Genomic DNA, 22,237 nt, shown 5'->3' on the forward strand with positions numbered 1-22,237 from the left:
ACCAGTACAGCAGTAGGCATACACGAGTGTCATTTTGTCCCTGCCTATACAGTGTGTGTGATATTAAAGGCGCAGTGACATGCGCACAATCGCCTTTGCTTTGGGAGAGTGAGAACACTGTCTAAAACGGATGTCACTGGAATAACAGAGGTAGCATATATATTTTGATTTGCTGACTTGCCTACATATGAGTGTTATTGGATTTTAATATTAGATAGCTGTGCAACGCATATTAAGAAAAACATGCATTTTCTTTGTTTTCGTGGAACAAGGGGATCCGCCATTCGGAAATGGCAATTGCATCTTCTCATTTTCTCAGTCTGTTTTTCAGTGTCTGTGAACTGCCAGTTCCGCTATTCATTTCACGAGGAGATGACGACTGGTTCGTTCGTGGGGAATATCGTTCAGGACCTAGGGTTGGAAGTTAAAAGACTCAAATCAGGTGGAGCGCGTATTTTTACGGAGGATAACCGTGAGTATATCGGTGTCAATGTGGACAAAGGGACTCTGGTTGTGAAAGAGAGGATTGATAGAGAGGAGCTGTGTGCCCAAGTGGCTCCATGTTCATTACATTTCCAGATAATTCTTGAAAATCCCGTTGAGCTTCTCCGTATTGACGTAGAGATATTAGATATTAACGACAATACTCCAATATTTTCTAATAAAGATATTCGAATAGAGATTAGTGAGTGGTCTCTTTCCGGAGCCAGGTTTCCGCTAGAGAATGCTATGGATCCTGACGTCGGAATTAATTCCATTCAAACATATTCTCTCCTACCGAGTGATCTGAAACAGCATTCACACGCATAGGGAAGAACATATGTAGAGATGGTGCTTGCAACGATGCTTGTCACGGTGAAACGATTGAGCAACATACCTTGGTGTTAACTGCTGTGGACGGTGGTAATCCACAGAAGTCCGGTACTGTTAAAATATATATAGAAGTATTAGATACAACTGACAATGCACCTGTTTTCAGTTCTGGGCTTTATAAATCCTCTATCTCCGAAGATTCTCCAAAAAGAACCGTGATTTTGTGAGTCAGTTCTACCATTCAGATAAAGGGACACGTGTCCAAATGATGTATTCGTTTTCACATGCTAGTGGCGGTTCAGATCTTTTTTAATGTAGATCCCCTTACAGGGGAAATTACAGTTACTGGACAATTAGATTTTGAGCGTAGTAAAGAGCATACACTAATTGTGCAAGCAATAGATCGGGGGCGTCTATCACATACAAGTAAAGTACTGATCGACGTTTTAGATGACCTTTTCTAACCCGATACCCGAAGACGCACCTTTAGAGACTGTTATAGCAATGTTGAACGTTAAAGATTTAGACTCCGGTAGAAATGGACATATCAAATCTTCCATCAACCAGGATTTACCATTCCATATTAAGTCACCATCCTCCAGTTTAGTCACAGATCAGATGTTGGACCGTGAAATTATTTCTGAGTACAATATTACAATATTAGCAAGGGATGAGGGGTTTCCTTTGCGTTCTACAAACAAGACTCTGACATAGAGAATATCCGATGTGAATGATAATGCACCATTATTTGAGAGGCACTCATACACTGCTTCTGTGATGGAGAACAACTCTCCAGGTGTTTCCATATTTTCACTAACAGCCAGTGATAAGGACACCGGCAACATCGCACGGATTTCATATTGTATAGATGATTCAGACAAAGATGGACTTTCAGTATTCCAATATATAACTGTCAATTCAGAAAGTGACGTTATACATGCAGTGCGTGCCTTTGATTGTGCCATTAAAGCGCAAGATGGAGGCTCACCGCCTCTGAGCACAGATGTGACTTTAACTGTTTTAATGACTGATCAGAACGACAAACGTGCCTCAGGTTCTCTACCCAGTACAGACTAGTAACTCTCTGGTGGCTGAAATGGTGCCTCGTTCAGCCGATGTGGGCTATTATGTCACTAAAGTATATAATGGAGAAATAAGAACAAAACGCCGGGTCACTGATAAAGATGCTGTGAAACAAAAACTCACTGTTGTAATCGAGGACAACGGTCAACAGTCAATGTGAACGTGGAGGTGGCTAACATCTTCCCTGAAGTGCTCTCAGAATGCCCTGACTTTACGCACGACAAGGAATACAATGATAACCTGACTTTTTATTTAATTTTGGCACTTGCTGTGGTTTCACTGCTTTTTATTTTTTCGATTATTGGTATAATTTCTGTGAAAATCTACCGGTGGAAACAATAAATTATTCTATAAATCTTCAGCAAACCTCCCAGTTATCCCATTTTACCCTCCCGTTCACCCAGACGGAACCCTGGGAACCCTACAACGTGTATACAACTATGAGGTGTGTGGAACCACTGACTCTAGGATGAGTGGTGTGAAGTTTACGAGGCCTTATAGCCAGAACACACTGGTGGACGTGAGTCCTATGGGGACAATGCAGAGTGAAATGAGAGATCAGGCGGATGCTGATATCGATTGAGAGGTGAGAGGGCATATTGAAATTAATATTTACTCCTGATCAGGGTTGTTTTATATGCTTTGTTGGGTGTTGATGCATCTCTCTCACCATCGTCTCCCTCTCTTTCGGTCTAATGCTCTCTTCGCTCAATTGCTCTTTCTCTCTTTATCTCTCTGCGTTCGTGTGAGCACAAGCGTTGTCATTACGCATGTCTTTGTATGCGCTCCACTGCATCTTTGACTTATTTCTCTTCAAAACTAACACATTCTTATCCAATATTTTATGACACTATGGTGGTGAATTTTGTATTACGAAATATCTAAATGTCTCACGTCAACATGTATTCGGTATTTTTAAGTGTGATACATTTACATGCCAAAACCTTAATTTCTCTAGTATTGCAATAATTTGTTTGAACCCTAGGTGCCGCTGTGGATCGCATGTAATATAAAACACAATCACACCGTGGTTCCTCCCACAATAATGCGTTTAGAAACCCACAGAAGCGCAGTAAAGTGGAGCTCCAGACGAGAGAATAAGGACCCATGTCTGTACATTAGGTGTCCAACTGCTCTTTGTTCTGTTAATATTCTGTTCATTGACTGGATTCTTGTCAAATACATTCTAGAATTTATTTTCAGTCTTAATATTGTGATTTGGCTTCAGATTTTTGTCGTGAAATGGCAATGAGAAAGAACAGACTCTTGGAGTGGCCGTTGTGCGTGTTCATGGTTTGCGCGTTCTCAGTTTACCCCGTGGCCGGGCAGGTCCGCTACTCCATCCCGGAGGAAATGACCTTGGGATCCTTTGTTGGAGATATAGCAAAAGATCTGGGACTGGACCCGCAACGGCTCGTAGCCGGGAGAGCTCGGGTTTTCAGCGCGGGCGACAGTGAGTACGTAGGGCTGGACCGAGAAAAAGGACAATTGTTGGTAAAAGAGAGAATGGACCGGGAACAGCTATGTGCGGAGATGCCCGCATGTAGCTTCAGTTTCGATGTGATATTAGAGAATCCAATGGAACTGTTTCGAGTTACAGTTGAAGTACTAGATATCAACGATAATAGCCCAGTCTTTCCGAAGAGAGAAATTGAATTGGAAATCAGCGAGTTAGCCGTACCTGGTGCGCGTTTCTCTATCGAAAACGCGGTAGACCAAGACGTGGGCGAAAATGCACTTCAGAAATACATGTTAAACCCCACAGACCATTTTAATCTTAATATTCAAGGTAGCATAGATGACCGTAAACACATAGAGATGGTACTTCAAAAACCTCTGGACAGAGAAAAGACAAAGCATCACTATTTGACTTTAACTGCTGTCGATGGTGGAGACCCTCAGCGGTCTGGAACAGTTCAAATTCACATCGTCGTTCTCGATGTAAATGATAATGCCCCGGCATTTAGCCAAGCTACATATAAAGCATTTGTTCCAGAAAATGCAGCGAAAGGCACATTGATTACCACAGTAAGTGCGACAGATGCAGACGAGGGATCTAGCGTCAATATAGAGTATTATTTTGAGCATGCCACCAAAAGTATTCAAGAGCTATTCACAATCGACCCGATTTCAGGCGAGGTAAGAGTAGTAGGGGATATAGATTATGAAAAGAACAAACAATATCAAATAAAGGTAAAAGCCAAAGATCATGGTGGCTTAACAGACTCATGTAGCGTCGTTATTGATGTTATTGATATTAATGATAACATCCCGAAAATAACCGTCATGTCATTTTCTAGTGCCCTACCCGAGGACTCGGTCCCTGGCACTATTATAGCCATGATTAACATCCAGGATCTTGATTCCGCGGAAAATGCAGAGATAACATGTTCCATTCATAACAACCTTCCTTTCAAGATGGAATCATCTTTATCAAATTATTACAATCTGGTGACAGAATCTGTATTGGACAGAGAGCAAACAGCAGAGTATAATATAACAATCACGGCAGTAGATGGAGGCAGTCCGCCGCTCTCAAGTAAAAAGACGCTCAGTTTAAAGATATCGGATGTGAACGACCATTCACCCCAATTCCCCCAAGAAAGCTATGATGCCTATGTGTTTGAAAACAATGTTCCTTCCCGGTCTTTCTTTTCTGTGAGCGCTACAGATGCAGACCGGGGATCAAATGCTAGGGTATCATATTTCCTTGAGGATGGAAGTTTAAACGGGGCTCCACTCTCCGCATATTTGACAGTAAATTCCGACAGTGGGGTCCTTTACGCGGTGAAGCCCTTTGATTATGAGCAAATCAAATCTTTCAAAATCAATGTCAAAGCACAAGATGGAGGCTCACCCCCATTGAGTGGCAATGTGACTATAAACATATTCATAAAAGATGAGAACGACAATGTGCCTCAGGTTCTCTACCCAGTGCAGACGAGTGGCTCTCTGGTGGCTGAAATGGTGCCTCGTTCAGTAGATGTGGGCTATCTTGTCACTAAAGTGGTGGCTGTTGATGTGGACTCTGGACAAAATGCATGGCTCTCGTATAAACTGAAGAAAACGACAGACAGAGCGCTGTTTGAAATAGGCCTACAGAATGGAGAAATAAGAACCATACGCCAGGTCACTGATAAAGATGCAGTGAAACAAAAGCTCACTGTTGTAGTGGAAGACAACGGGCAGCCCTCTCGATCAGCTACAGTCAATGTGAACGTGGCAGTGGCGGACAGCTTCCCTGAAGTCCTCTCAGAATACACTGACATCACAGTGGACAGGGAATATGACAACAACCTGACTTTTTATCTGGTGTTGGCCTTGGCTGTGGTCTCGGTTCTGTTCATATTCTCCATCATTGCCATTGTCACAGTAAAAATCTACAGATGGAGACAGAATCGATTATTCTATAAATCTGCAGCAAACCTCCCAGTTATCCCATTTTACCCTCCCGTTTACCCAGACGGAACCCTGGGAACCCTACAACGTGTATACAACTATGAGGTGTGTGGAACCACTGACTCTAGGATGAGTAATGTGAAGTTTGCGAGGCCTTATAGCCAGAACACACTGGTGGATGTGAGTTGCATGGGGACAATGCAGAGAGAAAATAGAGAGCAGGAAGATGCTGAGGTGAGACCCCCCCTCATACATTCACATACATTCTCTTGCCTCTGATCAAGATAACATTTACAACTGAAAGATGTTAGTAGCATGGTCCAAACTGTGGTATGTTGTATTGGTGGCTGGACTACAGGCAAGCACACTTTGACCCTCTTCCAATCTGTGTAATGTCTGTCTATCTATATGAATGGGTGCAGATACACACAATGTATCTTTGGAGACCTTTACCTTTATAATGTGTAACGGGTTCTCCTACTATATATCAGTAAAGGCACTACATGGTGCTGACTAGAGTGTTATCGGTTTCTGTGTTCGTCTCAGCTTGGCCTATCAGTAACTAAATGGCATTTGGGCAGCAGGTAGCCTTGTGGTTAAGAGCGTTGTGCCAGTAACAGAAAGGCTGCTGGTTTGAATCCCCAAACCAACTAGGTGAAAAATCTGCCGCCGTGCCCTTGAGCAAGGCACTTAACTCTAATTGCTCCTGTAAGTTGTTCTAGATAAGTGTAACGACGTTCGTCTGTCGAAAGAGAGGACCGAAATGCAGCGTGGTGGTTACTCATGTTCTTTAATGAAGAATAGCGATACATGAAATAACTATAATTAAACAAAACAACAAACGGAACGCGAAAACTTATTAAAGCCTATCTGGTGAACACTACACAGAGACAGGAACAATCACCCACAAAATACACAGTGAAACCCCGGCTACCTAAATATGGTTCCCAATCAGAGACAACGAGAATCACCTGACACTGATTGAGAACCGCCTCAGGCAGCCAAGCCTATGCTACACCCCTACTCAGCCGCAATCCCAATGCCTACAAAACCCCAATACGAAACACAACAAAATAAACCCATGTCACACCCTGGCCTGACCAAATATATAACGAAAACACAAAATACTATGACCAAGGCGTGACAGAACCCCCACCTAAGGTGCGGACTCCCGGACGCACCTCAAAACCATAGGGAGGGTCCGGGTGGGCGTCTGTCCATGGTGGCGGCTCCGGCTCGGGACGTGGACCCCACTCCATAAATGTCATAGTTCCTCCCCTTCGCGTCCTGGGATAATCCACCCTCGCCGCCGACCATGGCCTAATAGTCCTCACCCAGAACCCCACTGGACTGAGGGGCAGCTCGTGACTGAGGGGCAGCTCGGGACTGAGGGGAAGCTCGGGACTGAGGGGAAGCCCGGGACTGAGGGGAAGCTCAGGCAGGTAGTTGGCTCCGGTAGATCCTGGCTGGCTGGCGGATCTGGAAGATTCTGGTTGACTGGCAGATCTGGAAGAGTCTGGTTGACTGGCAGATCTGGAAGAATCTGGTTGACTGGCAGATCTGGAAGAGTCTGGTTGACTGGCAGATCTGGAAGAATCTGGTTGACTGACTGGAAGCTCTATGCAGACTGACAGCTCTGGCTGCTCCATGCAGGCTGACAGCTCTGGCTGCTCCATGCAGGCTGACAGCTCTGGCTGCTCCATGCAGGCTGACAGCTCTGGCTGCGCTGAACAGGCAGGAGGCTCCGGCAGCGCAGGAGAGGAGACTGGCTCTGGCTGCGCTGAACAGGCGGGAGGCTCCGGCAGCGCTGTAGAGGAGGAAGGCTCTGGCTGCGCTGAACAGGCGGGAGGCTCCGGCAGCGCTGTACAGGAGGAAGGCTCTGGCTGCGCTAAACAGGCGGGATGCTCCGGCAGCGCAGGAGAGGAGAAAGGCTCTGGCTGCGCTAAACAGGCGGGAGACTCCAGCAGCGCTGTAGAGGAGGAAGGCTCTGGCTGCGCTGAACAGGCGGGAGACTCCAGCAGCGCTGTAGAGGAGGAAGGCGCTGGCTGCGCTGAACAGGCGAGGCGCACTGAAGGCCTGGTGCGTGGTGCTGGAACTGGTGGTACTGGATCGAGGACACGCACAGGAAGCCTGGTGCGGGGAGCTGCCACCGGAGGACTGGTGTGTGAAGGTGGCACAGGATGGACCGGATCGTGAAGGTGTACTGGAGAGCCTGAGAGCAGGGCTGGCACAGGACGTGCAAGGCTAGGTAGGTACACAGGAGGCCTAGTGCGTGAGGCTGGCACAATTCTCACCAGCCGACTAACACGCACCTCAGGACGAGTATGGAGCGCTGACCCAGGTGCCATCAAATCCCCGACTCGCTCCGTCTGACAAATTTTGTACCTAAAGCACCAAGCTAGCAACTCCCTCATTACTCTCTCCTGCACTTTCCCCATTAACTCCTTCACAGTCTCTGCTTCGCTCCCCTCTAACACCGGCTCTGGTTCTGGTCTCCTCCTTGGCTCCTCACGTTAAACAGGGAGAGTTGGCTCAGGTCTGACTCCTGACTCTGCCACTCTCTCCCTGAGCCCCCCCCCAATACATTTTTTGGGCTGACTCTCGGGCTTTCTTCTGCGCTGCCGTGTTTTTCTCTTCGACTCCATTCTCCTATAGCCCTCTTCGCACTGCTCCAGCGAATCCCAGGCGGGCTCCGGCACTCTCTCTGGGTCGACCGCCCACCTGTCTATTTCCTCCCAAGTAGTGTAGTCCCTATATTGTTGCTCCTGCTGCCGCTGTTGCTTCTCCTCATACCAGCGCCTCTCAGCTCTCGCTGCCTCTAGTTCTTCTTTTGGGCGGCGATATTCTCCCGGCTGTGCCCAGGGTCCTTTACCGTCCAATATCTCCTCCCAAGTCCAGAAGTCCTTTGATCGCTGCTCCTCATGTCGCTGTTGCCTGTTACCACGCCACTCGGTCCGGGTGTGGTGGGTGATTCTGTAACGACGTTCGTCTGTCGAAGGAGAGGACCGAAATGCAGTGTGGTGGTTACTCATGTTCTTTAATGAAGAATAGCGATACATGAAATAACTATAATTAAACAAAACAACAAACGGAACGCGAAAACTTATTACAGCCTATCTGGTGAACACTACACAGAGACAGGAACAATCACCCACAAAATACACAGTGAAACCCTGGCTACCTAAATATGGTTCCCAATCAGAGACAACGAGAATCACCTGACTCTGATTGAGAACCGCCTCAGGCAGCCAAGCCTATGCTACACCCCTACTCAGCCGCAATCCCAATGCCTACAAAACCCCAATACGAAACACAACAAAATAAACCCATGTCACACCCTGGCCTGACCAAATATATAACGAAAACACAAAATACTATGACCAAGGCGTGACAATAAGAGTGTCTGTACATAGATACATGTAGAGGTATTAGTGAGGCCAGATGGCTCATCATCAGGCAGCCTGTGATGTCATGATTCTGTGTTAACCTGCTATAATTTTTTCCTGAAATACACTGCAACACCGTGACTATGATCCTCAGTTGATTACTCTTTTCCCTTCTTATTTACCCCGCAGGTGTGTAGTTAAAAGAGCATGTTATAAACTCACAGTATCAGTTTCCTTAGGTCTCTTCTGACTGACTGACTGACAGACTGATCAACTGACCTGACTCACTGCTAATACTATCAAGTCATTGTTCTGAGGAGCCTTCTCCTTGCTCTCTCCCATTGATCTTCCCTCTCTCTCGCACTCTCTCTCTCTCTTTCTCTCTCTCTCCTGCCCCTCTTTCTCTCATCTTCCATCTCTCTCTCTCTGTAAAACACCATAGCGCTTGGACACACTGACCCACTTTCCCGCTCACACACTACTCTAATAATCTGTGCTGCTGTACTGCAGTAATGGGCTTATAAGTCTCTTCTATCAGACTCTGGGCTTCGTTCCACAGCAGTGTTACACTCATGCCTGTATGAACACTGCATCGGCTCTGTATTCAGAATGAGTCTGTCTGTCTGTCTGTCTGTCTGTCTGTCTGTCTGTCTGTCTGTCTGTCTGTCTGTCTGTCTGTCTGTCTGTCTGTCTGTAACCTAGGTCACTACTTGTCAGTCACAGTGCTAATGGCTGACAGGTTGTACGGATTTTTAGATTAGAGCATGTTAGTGAGAGTTAGAGAGATTTCTCATCTGCCTGATATCCGCCAGCAACAGCGTCACATCTTTGCCTCCTGTTTAACCACAGAATCCTGCATAGATACTGAGGTATTAGATGTGTTAGAAAAACTTAGGACTTATTTTATGGTTGTGTGGTTGAGTGTTTGTGGTTATGTTCATGTTAGGGTCCCTGTCCCTGAATGTTTGCTGTTGGGTTCACGAGAACAGCAGATTTAGTTATTCTGTATTGGTTGTTGTATTCAGGTGACTTCAAGTATGTTATATGCTTAGATTTACAGAGAGAGCTGTGTGACGCAGTCACTAACTCTACTCTCCAGCATCCCAGGGAGATTCACCTTAAGGACATGCAGGTTGTCATGGTAACACTCTGCAAACAACAAGTGCTGCAGATTCCTGACAGAAGAAATGTTGGTTATACGGGGGAGGGCTTGTAAATAATACACATGATGGTCTTGTGCTATGTCTGACTAGTAGTTTGTGTTTGCACGAGCGCATGTGCAAGTGCATGCATGCAAGTGCTTCACAAAGAAAGAGAGACAGAGACAGAGACAGAGAGACAGAGAGAGAGACAGAGACAGAGAAAGAGAGACAGAGAGAGAGACAGAGAGACAGAAAGAGAGACAGAGACAGAGAAAGAGAGACAGAGAGAGAGACAGAGAGACAGAGAGAGAGACAGAGACAGAGACACAGACAGAGAGACAGAGAGAGAGACAGAGACAGAGACAGAGACAGAGACAGAGACAGAGACAGAGAGAGAGACAGACAGACAGACAGATAGAGAGAGAGAGTCAGACAGACAGAGACAGAGATAGAGAAAGAGAGGGATAGAGAAAGAAAGAGACAAAGATAGAGAGAGAGACAGACATAGAGACAGAGAGAGACAGCCATAGATGGGAGACAGAGATAGAGACAGAGATAGAGAGAGACATACGTAGAGACAGAGAGAGACAGAGAGAGACAGAAAGAGACAGAGAGAGACAGAGAGAGACAGAAAGAGACAGACATAGATAGAGACAAACAGACATGGAGGGAGAGAGTTGACAAGCAGAGCCACATCTCTTTAATCTACCCCTAACTTCTTGTGTGACATGCCACTCAGGCCAGCTGCCTGCATACTCCTACAGTTACACAAAACACCATGATGTTAGGAAGTGGGCTGTACTCTGTTTGTCCTGACTATATTCTCATTGCACTGGCCTGTTTAATTGCTTCACAATCCAAAACTGACCCAGTTGGACTTGTGTGTAGTTTGTGAGTGATGAAACACTATGTTGTGTTTAATTTAGTTTCCTCTGTAACTATCCATCAACCAATCTGTCCTAACCCCATTACACCATTGCACTTATTTAATATTCCAATGTACTTATACAACCATACACCTGTAATTACATGCAATCGTATTCTTGTTTATGTCTCTTTCCTTCTCTCAGAACGTCACATCATCACAAGCACTCACTTTCCCGTATCGGACCTGGGGGTCCTCAGTGTGTGTGTATTTGTCTGTTTACCAGCAAGTGACTGGGTTGTGTATTAGTGGTGCTGAGCACACTGTGTGGAGGCAGAGGGAGGGAGTGAGGTGTTGTTGTTCATCATGCAGCAGTAGGAGGAAGGTTGTGGGAGGCAGATTTCACTGCAGCACTCGCTTCTGTTCCTCTTCAGTTCAATCAAAGTATTCTCTTCAGATTATATGTACTGTACTATATATGCTTACATAAATCAAATCAAATCAAATCAAATTTTATTTGTCACATACACATGGTTAGCAGATGTTAATGCGAGTGTAGCGAAATGCTTGTGCTTCTAGTTCCGACAATGCAGTGATAACCAACAAGTAATCTAACTAACAATTCCAAAACTACTGTCTTATACACAGTGTAAGGGGATAAAGAATATGTACATAAGGATATATGAATGAGTGATGGTACAGAGCAGCATACAGTAGATGGTATCGAGTACAGTATATACATATGAGATGAGTATGTAGACAAAGTAAACAAAGTGGCATAGTTAAAGTGGCTAGTGATACATGTATTACATAAGGATGCAGTCGATGATGTGGAGTACAGTATATACATATGCATATGAGATGAATAATGTAGGGTAAGTAACATTATATAAGGTAGCATTGTTTAAAGTGGCTAGTGATATATTTACATCATTTCCCATCAATTCCCATTATTAAAGTGGCTGGAGTTGGGTCAGTGTCAATGACAGTGTGTTGGCAGCAGCCACTCAATGTTAGTGGTGGCTGTTTAACAGTCTGATGGCCTTGAGATAGAAGCTGTTTTTCAGTCTCTCGGTCCCAGCTTTGATGCACCTGTACTGACCTCGCCTTCTGGATGATAGCGGGGTGAACAGGCAGTGGTTCGGGTGGTTGATGTCCTTGATGATCTTTATGGCCTTCCTGTAACATCAGGTGGTGTAGGTGTCCTGGAGGGCGGGTAGTTTGCCCCCGGTGATGCGTTGTGCAGACCTCACTACCCACCTAGATACACAGAGTCACAGGATCTATTCATTTAGAAAGTCTATCTCGCTATCTTCCCTCCCTCTCACTCTCTTTCTCTTTCTCACTAACTCACTCAATCTGTTTCTCTCTTTTGTCTTTCTCCATCTCTCTCCGGTAACAAAAAGCTATTGACCATGTCACATCCGTATGCATTTCTACTCCCCATAGCCCTCTAGCTTGATTCAACACCACAGCTTAATACAGTGAGCTATAGACTAGATGTGTTTTTATAGAAGACTTGTCCACAGTAAACCCTGTCCTTACAGAGACTGTGTTTGACAGTAGACCTCTGGCTTTACTCTTATAGCTTTGGATTTTCCTGAGCTATATGTAATAACAGAGAGTTAGAATGCAATGAAAGTGTGCTATGCTCATCTTTAATTATGAACATACACTGCACACAGCCCATCAACACTTAATTTGCACTGCAGCCTTTCCCTTTGGCTCAATCCTTCGAATTGAATGTGTTTCTCTGTGCGTGGTTCTCAGACAGCTTGCAGTCTTCCAGCCCACCCTTTCGCTACAACACAGAAACAATAACATATTCATTTTCAGGAGGAGAGGTGGGATGTGTTGCCATGACGACTGGCCGAGTCATGGTGAAGACTGTACCATTCCTTAAGAAATTTTGAGCGTGGGGGGGTGCAGCTAAACGTCTATGGGGTGTTTGGTGGAAAGGCACTGGGAAGCAACCCCTGCCATGGGCCATGTTTCAGTCTTCACCAGCCCTAACCTGCAGTGGGGCAGGGCAAGGTCAGCAGGAGAGGGAAATGTGTGTCTGAAACTCTCTATCTTTTTGTCTGCGGGTATATTACCCTCAGTGAAGATGGTGTTGTTCCTGGTGCAGGTGTTTGTGAAGATTGTGATATTTATTACAAAAACATACTCTCCTCTGTTCACTAGTGGATTACAGAGATATTCACACCCTTGCATATCTAACCATGTTCTGTTAGCTACTGTAAGGACCAAACACAGTAAAACAATACAAATAACATGCATAATTGCTGACATATTATAAGATACCGTATATTTTGTGTTTGGTAATAGCAAACGTGTTTCTTTAGTTATGGTAAACATGCTTGTGTTTCCCTGGATGGCGTTCAGGCACCGACCTCATGATTATAGGCCCCTGAATTTTCCCTGACAAAGGGACCTGACCAGGAATCCTCAGGGCCCTACTCATGAAGCATAAGGGGAACATGAAGATAACACTAGTATCTCTCACTATCTCTCTCTCTCTCTCTCTCTTCACCCTCTCTATCTTTCTCTCTCTCTCTCTCTCTCTCTCTCTCTCTCCTGTCTCTCTCTCTCTCCTGTCTCTATCTCTCTCACTCACACACACACACACACACACACACACACACACACACACACACACACACACACACACACACACACACACACACACACACACACACACACACACACACACACACACACACACACACACACACACACACACACACACTTAGACCAACATAACATGCAAAATAATCATGTTTAACACACAAGTATATTTTATATCTTCAGTTAGCTAGTGTTTTCCATTCCAGTGAGAGGAAACAGGCGCGCATTGTTTATGCAACTCTCGTGCTGCCTGTTGTCTGCCGCATGCACCAGTGTGAGCCGTCCGCGTGTGTGGCGCTGTCCACCCGCGTGGTGCTGAAATGCTCCGCTCGGTCTGTGCAGCGCGTTTGGGTCTCCTTTCTGCCTCAGCCGCACCTATTTTCAGGGATTGAATAATGTTGTGCTGCAGCAGTGGGTCCTATTCTGCCTCTGATCATCGTGATGAAATACGACTATATTTATGTTTTGTCGGCCTGGCCCATATTACATGATTCATAATTAAAACGTTATTTTCATCTAACACTGTAATTCGAGCTCCCGCAGTTTCCAGGGAGATTTAGATCATCTATGTCCCCTGGTTGTAGCCTATTGTCGTTAAATCAGTGTGGACAAATTGATATTGTGACACATAGTTTAAGGACACAGATAGTTTAAATCTGTGTCTTTAGGCTATATAGATTTGTCCTATCTTTGCTAAATACTTCCTCAATCAGTTAGATAGGCAAATTAGAAAAAATAATGAAATACACTGAGTGTACAAAACATTAGCAACACCTTCCTAATATTGAGTTGCACCCCCATTTGCCCTCAGAACAGCCTCAATTTGTCTGGGGCATGGACTCTACAAGGTGTCGAAAGCTTTCCACAGGAATGCTGGACCATGTTGACTCCAATGCTTCCCACAGTTGTGTCAAGTTGGCTGGATGTCTTTTGGGTGGTGGACCATTCTTGATGCATACGGGAAACTGTTGAGCGTGAATAACAGAGCAGAGTTGCAGTTCTTGACACACTCAAACCAGTGAGCCTGGCACCTACTACCATACCCCGTTCAAAGGCACTTCAATATTTTGTTTTGCCCATTCACCCTCTGAATGGCACACATACACAATCCATGTCTTAACTGTCTCAAGACTTTACAATCCTTATTTAACCTCTCCTCCCCTTCATCTACACTGATTGAAGTGGATTTAACAGGTGACATCAGTAAGGGATCATAGATTACACCTGGATTCAGCTGGTCAGTTTATGTCATGGAAAATGTATGTTTTCTTCATATTTTGTACACTCAGTGTATGTACTACCACTATGTAAATACACACTACTAAATCATGTGTGTGTGTTCGTGTGCATGCATGTGTGCGTGTATGTGTGCGTGAAACCTCCATCCTCCTCTTCACTTCCCTCTCTCACGATCCTTTCATTCCCAGCCCGTTACTCCCCCCTCCCGTTCAGATTGAGCAGGCTACTGCGGGGATGAGAGAGACTAGCTTCCTGCTCCTTATGACGCGCTATGAGAAGACCACTAGGCTGTGCTTCACTCTCATTGCCACACGACGGCAGAAAGAGTATAGTAAACGGAGGGCTTAAAAGGATACAGTTCTGCTAAAATAATAATATTAATAATAGTACTATTAATGATAATAAACATAATATAGGCCTATATTTGCATTCATTATTTATTATTTAATTCAGCATTTATAGAATTACCACATATTTTTAGTAAAATAGCACCTTTATTACTTCTGAATCAAAGTAACATATTTTATTGTGAGTGAATACATTGTGCTGCTCATATGTTTCTGTGTTTTAAGCGTCCAGTCTAAACATAGTGTGCCTTTAAGATCAAGTGAACCAGTGATTGGTCTGTAGCAGAGTGTTTTTTGCACCAATACTGTGTAGAGCCATACAAAGGGATCTACTCCCTCCCCTTAGCCTCAGCATCTCATCCCTTAGCCTACAATGCTCAGATGTGGGAGCTAATCATGCACTGACTGGAAACAAAACACGGTCTGTTTGAAATTCGTGGAAATGTTTACGTGAATCATTTGTATTTCCATATTGTGTGATGGTATTTCCTGCGAACAGGAGACTGACTCAATGGAACAAAGGACAATGAGTATTCGTGGCCTTTTGAGGTGGCAAGTGTTCTGGATTTATCAATATGTTCTCCTGTGGAATACAATAGAGTCACAGATTCGATACACCATACCTGAGGAATTGAACGTGGGCTCTGTTGTTGGGAATATAGGGAAGGACATTGGTTTGGCAATACCTGAGCTTTATGACCGTAAACTAAGGATAGCCTCTGATGCTGGTAAGCAGTATTTCAGTGTGGATTTGGAAAAGGGTGAACTGGTTGTCAATGAGAGGATAGACAGAGAGGAGTTATGTGGAGAGAGCGTCCCTTGTATGTTACCATTGGAGGTTATCGTTGAACATCCCTTACAGCTGCATCGCATTGACATCGATATACAGGATTTAAATAATAATTTTCCGAGTTTCCTTACAAATGAAAGGGTTTCGAAAATAGCTGAGTCTATCACTGCAGGTGCGAAGTTCACAATGGAAAGCGCACATGACCCTGACGTAGCCTCAAACTCCTTACGGTCCTATAGTGTCAGTGATAATGATACGTTCTTGTTAAATGTGAAGACCCAAGATGGCACAAAAATACCAGAGCTTGTGCTAAAGTCTTCATTAGACAGAGAGAAGAATGCAGTTCATAAGCTCGTGCTCACCGCTGTAGACGGAGGGAATCCTGCACGATCTGGCACCTCTGAAATCAAGTTCATAGTGTTAGATATTGACGATAACGCACCCCAATTTGAAATAGTATATATTTGCAGACCAAACCCCCGATACAATAATGTCATTACTTGATGTTGATTCGAATACTGGAGATATAACTATCAAAGGGCAGCTTGATTATGAACAAATACATTTGCATAAATTCGACATAATGGCAAAAGATAAAGGCAATCCACATATGGAGGGATAATGCAGTATAAAGCTAAAGATTGCTGATGTTAATGATAATGCCCCTGAAATGATTATAACCTCACTCACCAGTCCAATACCGGAGAATTCTTCCCCTGGAATGGTCATTGCATTGATTAGTGGTAAAGACTTAGACGGTGGTGAGAATGGCAAAGTAAAGTTAATCATAACACCGGGCTCACCGTTCACCCTGAAGCCCTCCGTCTCCAACCATTACGCACTGTTGATCAACGGCCCATTAGACCGAGAGACGTTCCCGGAGTATGATGTTGTCATAACCGCAGTTGATTCCGGGTACCCACCTTTATCTACAAAGAAAACCGTGACTGTGGAAATCTTAGATGTAAATGATAACCCTCCAGTGTTTTCCCAGCCCTCGTATACGGTTTATGTTAAAGAAAATGGCACCCCGGGATCTATCCTGAGCTCAGTGTCCGCCTCTGATACAGACATGGGTGAAAATGCCAAGATCTCCTATTCTATATTAGACTCGAAAGTACAAGACGTGTCAGTCTCCTCCTATATTTACATAAACTCCGATAACGGCAGCATCTACAGCAGGCACTCGTTTGACTATGAGAAACTGAAAGTGTTTCAGATCAAGGTGCAAACAAAGGATCACGGCTCTCCGTCTCTGAGCAGCAACGCCATGTTTTTATCATGGACCAGAATGACAATGCCCCGCTGTTATTTACCCCTCCGCTGTCATGGCCTCTGTCTCCCATCAGAAGATGACCCGGTCCGCTAAAGCAGGCCACCTCGCCACTAAGATATCGGCAGTGGACGCAGAATCAGGCCACAACGCCTGGATTTCCTATAGGTTGGCAGAGGCCACAGACTCGTCTCTGTTCAGTGTGGATCTTTACACAGGTGAGGTGAGGACAAAACGCGCTGTTTCAGAGCAGGATGACTCCTCTCAGAGGCTGCATATAGAGATAAAGGACAATGGGGAGCCGGTGCAGTCCACCACAGTCACAGTCAATATACTGTTAAGAGGACTGGCAACACGAGCCCATATCGGAATATCGCCAGAAAACAGCAGAGCCCAGCAATAGAAACAGTAAATTCACCTTTTATTTGATCATCTCTCTGACCTCTGTGTCCGTCTTGTCTTTGTTAACTTTTAGCGTCTTTGTGGTGAAGTGCGTTAGAAATAGTAGGAGCAGCTCGAGATGCTGTATCAGACGGGCTGACTCTGACGGATACAAGAATCCCAACAGGAACCTGCAGATCCAGCTCAACACTGATGGCCCTATTAAGTATGTAGAGGTCCTGGGAGGGGACATGTTGTCTCAGAGCCAGTCTTTCAGGTCGTGTCTCTCTCCAATGTCAGAGTTCAGTGATTTCACCCTCGTTAAGCCCAGCAGCACCATTGACTTTAAGGAAATGATAAACGTGCTTGACGCATCTTTACCTGATAGTACGTGGACGTTCGAGAGCCAACAGGTGAGCGTAGACTGAACGAAGTGCTAGACATCCAGTCAGTACTTAACCCTCAATTGTTTCATAGTAATTAGGACAGTGCAATGTTATTTATTTATCAATGTGGTAGGCTACGTTGCGCATATGTTTGTGTCAATTTAAAATATTTATTGAATGACTCAATTGACGAAAACTGTTACTTTCGTGGCAATTATATAATAATATCTATATTGTTTAGGTTTCTAGTTGTGAGGACTCATTGAATTTGTCTCCTGGTGGCAAAAAGTTTTACCAGATTTATCAAAGCTTTTGCACATTTTTTTCTCCCGTAAGACCAAGAAGATAAAGTTGTATTGTATATTATTATTACCTCCCTCATCCTTTCATTTTTATTTGGGCCTATTCCTCTTTTATTTCGGTGTACATAACTCGTTTGGGTGTGTGTGCGTGTACTTGCGTGTGTGTGTGTTCGCCTGCACGCGCGTGTCTAGCGGATGTGGCCCAACTAATGAGAGCCGCTTATATTGTCCTGCAATTGGAGAATTTCCTGCCTTTGTTTGGAGACCCATGCACCTCCTCTGAAAAAGTGTCCTTTCAGAAGCTACAGGACCCTTGCGCGTGGAAGGGAATCGGTGTTACCTTATTTTTTATTTCCTCTAAATTATCATATTTGAAAGTAATTGTAGCTCTTGGAGCGTTATTTTTGTTACTGCGTGGTTCAATGATAAAATAGGATATTTCCCCGATGAGGAGTTGAACAATCTGAGTTTTGGAGACAAGAAGAAAGGCCTTGGGATGGCCGGTGCTCTGGCTCTCCTCTCCGCTTTATACAGCGCATCACTTCCTGCTGAACTTTCTTATTCCGTATTGGAGGATTTAAAACCACGGGCCTTTGTCGGGACACAGCGAAGGACTTGGGCCTCCGCGTACTAATTCATGTGAACGGAAACCCACAAGTTGTCTCTGAATCTTTTGCCAAGTACTTTGACGTGAACGTGAGTTTTAGTAATCAAACAAACTATGGACAGAGAACGTCTTTGTGCATTAACTTTGCCATGTTCTCTTACTGTTCAACTTGTTTTTCAAAACCCTCAGGAATTACACCGTTTTGTCATCAAAAAATATTTATCTTGAAGTGTCTGAGGCTACCGCAACGGGCACTAGGTTTCGTTTGGTCAGCACACCGGATCTAGATGTAGACATGAACTCTTTACGCACATACATCCTCAGTCCTAACGACTTGTTCATATTGAAATTTGAATAAAAAAGTGATGGCAGGAAATCCCCCGAGTTATTACTGGAGAAACCTCTGGACAGTGAAAAGCAGTCAGTATTCCACCTGCTGCAGTCAGTATTCCACCTGCTGCAGTCAGTATTCCACCAGCTGCAGTCAGTATTCCACCAGCTGCAGTCAGTATTCTAACTGCTGCAGTCAGTATTCCACCTGCTGCAGTCAGTATTCCACCTGCTGCAGTCAGTATTCCACCTGACCTGCTGCAGTCAGTATTCCACCAGCTGCAGTCAGTATTCCACCTGCTGCAGTCAGTATTCCACCTGCTGCAGTCAGTATTCCACCAGCTGCAGTCAGTATTCCACCTGCTGCACTCAGTATTTCACCTGCTGCAGTCAGTATTCCACCTGCTGCAGTCAGTATTCCACCTGCTGCAGTCAGTATTCCACCTGCTGCAGTCAGTATTCCACCAGCTGCAGTCAGTATTCCACCTGCTGCAGTCAGTATTCCACCTGCTGCAGTCAGTATTCCACCAGCTGCAGTCAGTATTCCACCAGCTGCAGTCAGTATTCCACCTGCTGCAGTCAGTATTCCACCTGCTGCAGTCAGTATTCCACCTGCTGCACTCAGTATTCCACGTGCTGCAGTCAGTATTCCACCTGCTGCAGTCAGTATTCCACCTGCTGCACTCAGTATTCCACCTGCTGCAGTCAGTATTCCACCAGCTGCAGTCAGTATTCCACCTGCTGCAGTCAGTATTCCACCTGCTGCAGTCAGTATTCCACCAGCTGCAGTCAGTATTCCACCAGCTGCAGTCAGTATTCCACCAGCTGCAGTCAGTATTCCACCTGCTGCAGTCAGTATTCCACCTGCTGCAGTCAGTATTCCACCTGCTGCACTCAGCATTCCACGTGCTGCAGTCAGTATTCCACCTGCTGCACTCAGTATTCCACCTGCTGCACTCAGTATTCCACCTGCTGCAGTCAGTATTTCACCTGCTGCAGTCAGTATTCCACCTGCTGCAGTCAGTATTCCACCTGCTGCACTCAGTATTCCACTCAATTTTGATCTTAAGTATGACTTATGCAGAAAACCACGTATAAGTAGTTATTTATACAACTTTACTTTGATGTGGGAATGTTAAAAGTCTAGACTTGATGTAGGTGATTTTCCTGCTGGTTATGTATGGATATGATTTTTTTCCCTTGCAGTTTGATGTCAGACCATTTATTTTTCACATCAGCCACAGTTCTGTCTTGCTGCTCCACCTGGTTCACTGCAGCGGCGACGCACTCCCAAGATACCTGTTTGGCTTTGTTTGTCAACCCACTATTTAGTCCAGCGAATAATACGTGTTGCCTGTCTTCAATCTCCTCTACCATCGCTGTGATCTCGTCTTCCAAAAAGTTAGCTTTTCTCTTTTGATCCATGGCTATTCTTGACTAAACCCTCATTTGCGCTAGCATTCTATAAACGGAAATTGCGGATTGTAAGGCACGTTCAGGTGCCGTCAATTTGAAGTTAATTTGAGATTTATAGATCACAGGTGCATAAGTTACAAATGGGCTTCTTAGAACCTGGTTAGGCAAGGCTTTTTATGCTCAGTATCTTTTATGAATCCAACATAAACACACTGTCGGAAATGATCTTAAGACTAAGTTCAAGTATAAATCTAAGAACATTTTTATAAATGAGACCCCTGGTCAACAGGGTGCTGTGTGGGGACCCAGACAGTGGGCACAACCCCTGACTTTTCTACAGCCTCTCGGGGAGGGACGCAGGGGGGGGGGCAGCAGTGACAGGGACAAATTCAATAGCAATGCAGCCTATGTGAGGTAACTTGTGGTTACCTCTCAGGAAAATACTTAGAGATTTAAGACACTTGTGAATTCTCAGGGAAGTACAGAATGTTTTGTTTGTGATTAAGTGCTTAAATCCCAGTGGTGTATCCTCTTGTCTGCCAGGGGGAGACTGAATATTTCATATGACTGCGGGGGGGACGCTCTCTGTACTAGACATGCTATTACACAGAGGGTGTTCTCACTCAACATGTGTTCGTTTGCACAGTGACAGGGATGGGGAGAGACATGGTGAGTAGGATGTGGGGGTATGTGGCAGTATGGCTCATAATAATGAGGATATTGAGGTCAGCTGTTGACCTTTGACTGCTTATTGAATGAGGTAAAGCTAATAGATTGGGGTTGTTGCATTGAACCTATAGCCAGTAGCCACCACTCATGACCTCACCAAACAGAGTGCCTGACTTTCTCTCTGTCTGACTTTATGTGACTCATCCCTTTAATTGGCAACTCCCTGAGTCAAGCCTCAGTCATAAATAAATGGAAATACACCTTCATAGAGAGGAGAGTTTTTTTGCTGTATACTATTCACATATTTGACCTGCTTTTAATCAGACCTATCTTTGTCATATATCGCTGAACATATCTGTTTATTCAACTTCATGACCCCTTGTTGCTTCATGTAAAAGTACAGTAATAACTCCTGCATGGCACATCACCCATTCATAGAGAGTAGTCCAGTGTATGAGAGTATTTATTACAGGCCTGGCCGTAGGGCTTCGCTAGGCTGCAAGCCTGGCAGGGCTCTGTCTGTGTAATCCAGCCCAGGGTTTAGAGGATCAGTGGGGCAGGGCAGAGCTGCAGATTACTGCCCCACTGACGGACTCTCTCGCTCTCTCTCTCTCTCTTTTTTGGCTTTGGTGTCTCTCTCCCTCAGCCTGGCTTTGGCTAATGATCCAGGGTTTGGAATGATATATTTCCTAATCTATAGCAGATATAGCTTGAGTGGAAAGCTCCTTTGTCAATAAATTGGGAGAACTGTGGTTAAATATTTAGCATTATTAAGCTTGTTTTGAATTTGCTTGCAACAGGAGTATGTTTGATCCTTCCTCTCAGCGGACTCGCTCAAGCACGTCACTGGCAAAATAGTCAGTTCAATAATTCACATGTTCTCTCACACTGCTTTCTCTATCGCTCTCTCTAGCACTGTCTCTTTCCCTCTTGTCTTCTATCCCATGTGACATCTTGTCTCTTCTTGGCCCACTGAAGGACCAAATGGCTTCCAGTGCTGATGACTGAAGATGACATGCCATCATGTCATGGTATTCTCTAACAGTATCTCCTCTCTCTCCAGCAAAATCCACCCAACAATGACTGGCGCTTAAACCAGCAGGGACAGAGACCTGGACCCAGTGGGTAGGTGTTCAGCTTCTTTGAACATATACATCACACGTGCACACACACACACACAC

General features: G+C 44.9%; 1 protein-coding gene and 1 pseudogene across 6 annotated transcripts in view; both read left to right on the forward strand.

The window, feature by feature from the left end:
- LOC115105794 (protocadherin gamma-A5-like) overlaps positions 1-22,237 on the forward strand; it is a 35,747-nt gene that overhangs the window by 2,962 nt on the left and 10,548 nt on the right. For 3 of the 6 annotated variants that reach the window (XM_029628184.2, XM_029628186.2, XM_065007442.1), the window contains exon 2: positions 22,120-22,181. In XM_029628184.2, the coding sequence (XP_029484044.2) occupies positions 22,120-22,181 (62 nt within the window). Of the gene's footprint in view, positions 1-2,995; positions 5,530-15,329; positions 15,631-22,119; positions 22,182-22,237 lie in introns of those variants that run through there. The other 3 variants (XM_029628185.2, XM_029628187.2, XM_029628188.2) reach the window with 2 other exon arrangements.
- Positions 15,645-17,895, forward strand: LOC115105798 (protocadherin gamma-C5-like; annotated as a pseudogene).

This window comes from Oncorhynchus nerka, linkage group LG22 (genome assembly GCF_034236695.1).
Source record: "Oncorhynchus nerka isolate Pitt River linkage group LG22, Oner_Uvic_2.0, whole genome shotgun sequence".
Classification (NCBI taxonomy): Eukaryota; Metazoa; Chordata; class Actinopteri; order Salmoniformes; family Salmonidae; genus Oncorhynchus; species Oncorhynchus nerka.